Below are 8,637 nucleotides of genomic sequence, written 5' to 3'. Positions count from 1 at the left end.
ACCCATTTTACAAAGTTTTTTTTTAAGTTATATTTTGCGTCAAAAACCCAATCCAATCACCATTTTCATCCCTTTTTTCGTATTTGGTATATAATTACGGCATTTTTTTCATTTTTCGAAATTTTCGATATCGAAAAAGTGGGCATGGTCATAGTCGGATTTCGCCCATTTTTAATACCAAGATAAAGTGTGTTCAGATAAGTACGTGAACTAAGTTTAGTAAGGATATATCGATTTTTGCTCAATTTATCGCGTTAACGGCCGAGCGGAAGGACAGACGGTCGACTGTGTATAAAAACTGGGCGTGGCTTAAACCAATTTCGCCCATTTTCTGAGAAAACAGTTATCGTCATAGAAGCTATGCCCTTACCAAATTTCACAAGGATTGGTATTTTTTTGTTGGACTTATGGCATTAAAAGTATTCTAGACAAATTAAATGAAAAAGGGCGGAGCCACGTCCATTTTGAAATTTTCTTTTATTTTTGTATTTTGTTGCAATACAAGAGTTGAATGTTGACATAATTTACTTATATACTGTAAAGATATTAAATTTTTTTTATAAACTTTGACTTAAATAAAAATTTTTTTTAAGTGGGCGTGTTCGTCATCCGATTTTGCTCATTTTTATTTAACACACATATAGTAACAGAAGTAATGTTCCTGCCAAATTTCATCATGATATCTTCAACGAGTGCCAAATTACAACTTGCAAAACTTTTAAATTACCTTCTTTCAAAAGTGGGTGGTGCCACGCCCATTGTCCAAAATTTACTAATTTTCATCCGTCTTTGCTAATGAATTATAGCACTTTTTCGGTTTTTCGAAATTTTCGATATGTTCTTGTTGTTGTAGCAGTGCTTCGCCCCACCTAACAGCCGCGACCGATCACAAATTGTCATCAATATCCTCTAACGGGAGTCCAAGGAAACTTGCTGTTTCAACAGGGGTGGACCATAAGGAAAGGGGTGTTAGAGGCGTTGGCTCCACATTACAATTAAAGAGATGGTTGGTGTCATGTGGGGACACATTGCAAGCGGGGCATACATTTTGTATGTCGGGGTTGATTCTGGATAGGTAAGAGTTTAACCTGTTACAGTATCCAGAACGAAGTTGAGCAAGAGTGACACGCGTTTCCCTGGTGAGTATGCGTTCCTCATCCGCGAGTTTTGGATACTTTTCTTTGAGTACTGGATTCACCGGGTAATTCCCGGCATAAAGGTCCGACGCCTGTTTGTGGAGTTCACCAAGGACCTGCTTGTGTTTTTTCGCTTCATACGGCTGGGTTCTCAGTTGCCGTATTTCCTCAAAATGCTTACGGAGATGACTCCTTAAGAACCTAGACGGTGCTGGCTCATCAATCAGATGTCTGTTGGGATGCTCAGGTTTCTGGATATTCAACAGGAACTGTTTGGTCAGCATCTCATTTCTCTCCCTGATGGGGAGTATTCTCGCCTCATTATGCAGACGGTGTTCTGGGGACATAAGAAGACAGCCCGTGGCGATTCTGAGAGCAGTATTTTGGCAGGCCTGTAGCTTCTTCCAGTGGGTAATTTTTAGGCTTGGCGACCATATGGGTGACGCGTAGCACGTAATCGGCTGGCTAATTGCTTTGGATGTAGTCATGAGCGTTTCTTTATCTTTTCCCTAGTACTGTCAGCGAGGGATTTGAGGATTTTGTTACGGCTCTGACTTCTCGGAATAATTGCGGCTGCGTGCTCACCAAAATGTAGATCCTGATCAAACGTCACACCCAATATTTTGGGGTGTAGGACAATCGGTAGCCATCGACGTGGATGTTCAAAATGGTCGACATTTGGGACGTCCATGTTGTAAATAAGGTCGCGGAAGATTTAGTCGGTGATAATGCCAGGTTTCGCGAGGCGCAAAAACTGGAGATATCAGGGAGGAACCCGTCATTCTATTGCATAGCTCATCGATCTGTGGGCCTTGGCCTGTGGCCATTATTGTGCAGTCATCGGCGCAGGAAACGATTGTGACTCCTTCCGGTGGTGAAGGTAGCTTAGATATGTAGAAATTAAACAAAACTGGGGACAGGACATCACCCTGTGGCACCCCTTGTTTAATTCTTCTTGGTTTTGATGTTTCGTTTCTAAATTGCACCGATGCCTGCCGACCACCCAGATAATTTGCGGTCCACCTTTTAAGACATGGGGGAAGGGTAGACCCTTCCAGGTCTTGCAGTAACGAGCCATTGTTGACCGTATCAAAAGCTTTTGATAGGTCTAGTACTACGAGTACTGTTCTATGGTGGGGGTTTTGATTTAAACCGCAATTTATCTGGGTGCTAATGGAATTTAGCGCGGTGGTAGTGCTATGGAGTTTTCTGAAGCCATCCTGATGACAGGCTAGCTGCAAATTTGCTTGGAAATAGGGGAGCAAAATAAAATGTCTTTGCTACTGGCGATAGGAGAGTTATCGGACTATGCGACTCTCCTATGTTAGCTGGGTTCCCAGGCTTTAGTAGCGGGACCACCTTGGCCATTTTCCATTTTTCGGATATGACAAAGGTGGAAAGAGACAGGTTGAAGACATGTGCTAAATATTTGAAACCCTCTTTCCCTAGGCTTTTAAGCATCGGCATGGCTATGCCATCTGGGCCCACTGCTTTGGATGGTTTAGCGTGACCAATGGCGTCCTCAACCTCTTTAGCGGTGATGGTGATTGGTGACGCGCTGAATTTGTGTTTATGTGCGTGTCTGTTGGCCCTCCGTCTATCTTTGTCGACCGTAGAATGCATTATATATTGTCGGCAGAAAGCGCTCGCGCATTTTTTCGCATCCGACAGCACCCGATGGAAACTTTTTCTTTGTGCTTAGACGGATTCGATAGAGACTTTACGGTGGACCAAAGTTTACCCACACCGGTAGAGAGGTTACAACCTCTTAGGTGCCCTCCCATTTAGCCCGCTTGTGTTCATCCACAAGCAATCTCATGCGTTGGTTTATATCCCTTATTTGTGGGTCGCCTGGATCAAGCTGTCTTATAAGGTCACGTTCTCTCGCTAAGTGCGGCCTCAGCCGGGAAGTGGGGCCGAATTTCGGGAATTCTCCCGGCGGGAATGAAACGTGCCGAGGCGGATTCAATGATCTTGCGGAAGGTACGCTCCCCTTGGCGGGCATCAGTCGGGATAGGGAGGGCAGCAAAGAGGTTGTCTGTAAAAGATTTATATTCGTCCCACTTTCCCTTTTTGAAGTTTATGAAAGTGCGTTTTTCTGTGACGATGAAGTCGGCGGTACGCTCGAGCGAAATAAGTATAGGCAGGTGGTCGGATGCCAATGTTACCATCGGCTGCTAGTTGACGCAGTTTACGAGTTCTGCGCTCACGATTGAGATATCTGGCGAACTGTGACAGCTTCCTACCATACGTGTGGGGGCGTCTCCGTTTATTGTGCAGAACGTCGTTTCTTCTATTTATCCGCCAACATCTCACCCCTTCTGTTCGCCTGCAAATTTGAATGCCATAGATCGTGATGGGCATTGAAATCGCCTAAGATAATGCGATTGTTGCCAGTGAGTAAGGCGCTGATCTTAGGGCGGTATCCACTGGGGCAACAGGTGGCAGGAGGGATGTAGATGTTGATGATTTCTAGGTTTGCATCGCCTGACCGGATAGATAGGCCTTGACGTTCTAAGACATTGTCCCTGCGGTCGATGCCAGGATCAAATATATAATATTGCACAGAGTGGTGTATGATAAACGCGAGGGCGCCTCCATTTCCGCTCTCGCGGTCTTTTCTGTGGACATTAAACCCAAGCAGGTCTGCAATGCAGATCTCGCTGTGAGTTTAGTCTCTTGAATCGCAGCAATGCGGATGTTATGCCGCTTCATGAAATCGACTATCTCCGTAATCTTCCCAGTGAGTCTATTACAGTTTAACTGCAGAATTCTGAAGTGCATAGGGGGAGACGTCGCCACTCTGGGGGTAAGTGACGGGTGACTACGCCTGGGTTGAGGATATCGCAAAAGTGGGCGTGGTTACAGTCCGATTTCGTTAATTTTAAATGGAGATCTGGGATGAGTGCCCAGGAACCTACATACCCAATTTCATCAAGATACCTCAAAATTTACTCAAGTTATCGTGTTAACGGACAGACGGACGGGCTGACGGACATGGCTAAATGAATTTCTTTTTTCGCCCAGATCATTTTGATATATAGAAGTTTATATCTATCTCGATTAGTTTATGCCGTTATAGGGTACCGTTATGCGAACAAAATTAATATACTCTGTGAGCTCTGCTCAGTTGAGTATAAAAACGGACTGACTATAATAGCAAAAACAAACGCTGATTTATATACTTTTGCCCCATTGCCACACCCCTCTGCAATCATAACATTGTTTGCAGTAGCAGCGCATGTTGTTGTTGCTGTAGCAGTGCTTCGCCCCATCCAATAGCAGCGCATCATAACCGGCGCTTTTAATCGTTTGTTGCATGATGAACGACCTTGACCCCACTTCTTTTGCAATAGAAATAATTTCGTCGTTGTTTTTATAAGTTTATAATTTTGCTGCAATTCCGCTTTTTCCGTGTCTTTTTGAAAATCCTATTGGTATTGTATTTATATTTTCTTACAATTGCATTGCACGACTTATATATCTATATAATTCGTTCTTTGTTACCACCCACTTTTTCGCCTTTTTTTGTTTGTCTGTCTCTTCCACAATGACTAACAACTCAAAGACTTGCCAAAGCAGGCACATGGGAAAATATACGCTTGTGTGGCAATCTGTAAAGCGCCAATAAAGAAGTCATTTTACAATTGATGATTTGTTGTTATGAGAAGAATTAAATTATTGTATAAGTTGGCTGCACAGCACTATGGTTGGCTGTAATACTAGAATTTTTTAAAACGCGGATATTGGTAAATTGAATTTATTATTTATGAACAACAGCTGCACGAATGTAGTTTTGATTGCAGCAATTATATAGGTACGTAGGTATGTAAGCAGAAGAGTGCTGTAATATTGCATAGGGTTACATTCTGTTGTTGGCTAGTAATTAACATGCAGAATTAGCATTATGGCATATTTAAAATCGGCCGAGATTGTTAGCAATTAAATTAGTACATATGAAATTAATTTAAATAGCTTTAAAATGAAATTTCCATACAAATTTCCAATTATAAGAGCTGTATAAGTTATTTATTTTTATGAACAAGGGGAAAATCTACATACACACATACATACATATATAAGAACATATTAAGGCTGTTTTGTGTGGACAGCAAATCTCGGGAACAGCTGAACCGATTATTTATTTTTTTTTTGGGGTTTGGGGATATCGCCCAACACACCGGGTCAATGTAGTAATATTTATTTCAGTCTCCCAGTTCTTTTGTGTGATATCGACTAAAAATTCGGACTCTTGTAGCCCAAAATGTTGTTGTTGTTGTTGTAGCGATATGGACACTCCCCGAAGGCCTTGGGAAGTGTTATCGATGTTGATGATCCTTTGCCGGATGCAGATCCGGTACGTTCCGGTAACAAGCACCATAAAGGTACAAGCCCGACCATCTCGGGTTAGGGGATATACCCGCGTTAGGTATCCCCGCGGTAAGTATGCCTGTAGTAAGAGGCGACTAAAATACCAGATTAAAGGGGCTGTGTATCGCAACACTTCAGGTTGCCAGCGCAATAAATAGCTTCTCCAAACCCAATGGTCAACCTCACCTATCCGCGGCGAATCCTATTTCACTAACAGACGACGCTCTGTGGAACTTGGGGTGGGGAGGGAGGGATGGCCTGAAGGTTTAATGTGGCCATATAAATCATTCCCGAGATCGGGCTAGCACCTTAATGGTGCTGTGTTACCGGAGCGTACCGGATCTATATCCGGCAAAGGACCATCACATCGATAACACTCCCCAAAGCCTTCGGGGAGCAACCTTATCGCTGCAACAACAACAACAACAACCACATGAAACCTTCTAGGCCATCCCGCCCTCCCACCCCCTAGATCCATCAGGAGTTCGAGGTAGTCAGAGCTTCGGTTGTGAATGAAACAGTATTCGCCACGGGTGAGGTTGACAACTGGGTTGGAGAAGCTATATATTGCGCTGGCAACCCCTTGAGAGGGTTGCGCTACACCCCTTGAATCAATTTGGTATTTTAGTCCAACTTCAACGGAAAACTGGTTTCTAAGATATTGAATAAAATTTCCGCCCCTGTATATCGGTGAAATGTCATTTTTCAGAAAAAAGTTACGTCGACGTCGGGTTTTGGGATCAAGCCCAGAACAACCTGTCCGATGCAACCATCCCTTGCACGAGACACACTGAACAGAGTATGACCGTCCTAAAAAGATTCTTTTCCGGCGGATGCAGCAAAATCATTTCTCAGGACCGGGGTCAGGAAACGGACCCGGATTGGATTCGATGCCTTCCCGGAGTAAGAGAATATGGACCAGTCCTGCTGCAAGGAGCTGCTGGGAGGATGGCAATTTGTGGGAGGGACGAAACAAATTAAATGGGGTCACACTGAAATGACAGTCCTTGGTCGGGAAAATCCCGAGTCGCTCCGGTACATAGAACCGACTGCCTTGGGAAGCGTACGTTCCGGTAACATAGCACCATTAAGACCCGACCATCTGGGAAACGATTAACATGGCCACATTAAACCTTCTATGCCATCCCGCCCCCTAGTTCCTTGAGGAACTTAAGTTACCAGAGCCTCGCCAGCTAAATATGTGTGTGGTACATTCATATTTGTTACAGGATTCCACTCACGTAGGTGCGGTTGACAATTGGGTTGCGGAAGTTCTGAAGCTATAAAGCATTGTATTGCGCTTATCAACCCCTTGAGTCCCACAGCATACTTCGTGTTAAAGTTTAACGTTATTATTAACGTTTAAACATAAACGACATCATTTCGTTTCTCCGGAACTCCGGAAACTAACATTACGATGCATCCTTGAATCCTTATTCCAGATAAATAAGAAGTCATAATAGTTCTTCTTGCACGCAGCATGCATATATATTTAAATATTTTACTATATATTTTGTGTTCAACCATATTTATGTCTTCGCTATAATACATCGGCGCGCACCCACTGCTTTCCCTCCGTTAATTTAAATCCCACAAAATTACTCTTGAAATTTTAAAAAGTTTACGGTGACCTGTTTCTTCGGGATTTAATTTGTTGGCAGGAAGGTCAATTTCTCATTCAATTGTAATTGTGTTTTGATTAATTGTGACAAGGTGATTACCATCAGCAAATCCCGTACATTAGCGTTGAACATCTGCGTAAATTGTTCATGTGTCATGTGTGGAACAGAGTGTATTAAATCTAGTAATTGCCGTCCAACGGCATTATCTGGTGGTTGCTTATGCGCAATTACATCCTCAACATATTTCAAAATCAATTCAAGTAAACCTTGCAATTTATTGGCCGCCTCAGAAATTTGTACCAAGTCCAACATAGGTGATACAGTTTTCGGACGATGTGGTGGTGATACACCAATAGTTTTCTGCAACAATTTTAAACCGAAAGTTTCTGGCTCATAACAAGTGACATCAACTGGTATGGGTGTAAACATACAACCAGTCTTGCCACCGGGCACACCGAGTTGTATACAAACATAAGCGCGCAATCCCATACGTCCACCTTGTAGTGATGTATCCACTGTTAAATGTACAGGATTATTACATTCTCGCGCATAATATTCATGTATGACAGAGCTGTGATTGGTAACTTCGTTGCCGGTAGCCCACCAACCTGTGTAAAACGTATGGAGACAATGATTAAGGTAAACGCATTCCACGAAATGAGGTTATGTTAAATCAATACGTACCCACGACATTTTCATTGGGATTGACTTTGCGATTTAGATCATACAAATCCAAAGCATAGCTTAGCTCAGCCTCTACTTGATCGTCATGTTCCTTATGTGGCACACAGAAACAATTGGTTACCTCAACCACGCCTTTGTCAACGGACCCTGTAATTCAACAGTTTACGAAAACGATGACGTCGACGTCACAAACGTTTGGAATTCGTGGAATACAACTTACCAAGCAAAGTGCCAATAACACGATGGGAATCTGCATTACGTCGCTCGTAAGCATCAACAACTTGGAACAGCACTACTGGATGCACACGTACGGTTAAATTTAAGCCCGACATTTTCGGGTCGCAGCTAAATTTTTGCGTTTGTTAAATGCGAAAGAAAGTCAAAAAGCGTGTAGTAGGAAAATGTCAAAGAGAAGAAGATAATGTCATTAAAAAATTCGAAGAATTAATAGGCCTCTGGTAACGCTATACCATGGCTCAACTATATACAGGTTGGCTCATCTGTAAAGCAACAAAATATGTCTGTTTAAATTGTCAAAATCTGTGTATTGGTGTTCGTGCGAATGATATGGAATGGAAACATAAAACTTAGCAGTTTTTGTATGTGTAAGTAAAATGTTGCCAATGCCTTGGTTTCATTTTGAGTTTGCCATCTCCTTTTGACAATCCCTTCGACCATGCAATGACATAAATAAAATCAGCTGATGAGATGAGCCAACCTGTACATAATTGAACCATGCGCTATACTATCGTCAAATTTTATTTATGACGCTGGGATGTCGGGATTTGAAAATGACAATCCCGGTGTCCAGACATTTTTCGGGA

General features: G+C 42.7%; 1 protein-coding gene across 1 annotated transcript; it reads right to left on the bottom strand.

Moving 5' to 3' along the window:
* Nucleotides 1–6,970: 6,970 nt before the first annotated feature.
* On the bottom strand, nt 6,971–8,216 carry eIF3f1 (eukaryotic translation initiation factor 3 subunit f1). Its single transcript, XM_067778708.1, has 3 exons — nt 8,034–8,216; nt 7,814–7,960; nt 6,971–7,737 (listed from the first exon to the last, which is right to left on the bottom strand). The coding sequence occupies exons 1-3, from the start codon at nt 8,143–8,145 to the stop codon at nt 7,154–7,156; spliced, it is 843 nt and encodes a 280-aa protein (XP_067634809.1). The 5' UTR covers nt 8,146–8,216; the 3' UTR covers nt 6,971–7,153.
* Between the last annotated feature and the right edge of the window lie 421 nt (nt 8,217–8,637).

Source organism: Eurosta solidaginis, chromosome 4 (assembly GCF_040869045.1).
Source record: "Eurosta solidaginis isolate ZX-2024a chromosome 4, ASM4086904v1, whole genome shotgun sequence".
Lineage (NCBI taxonomy): Eukaryota > Metazoa > Arthropoda > Insecta > Diptera > Tephritidae > Eurosta > Eurosta solidaginis.
This window is presented reverse-complemented; position numbering and strand designations above follow the sequence as displayed.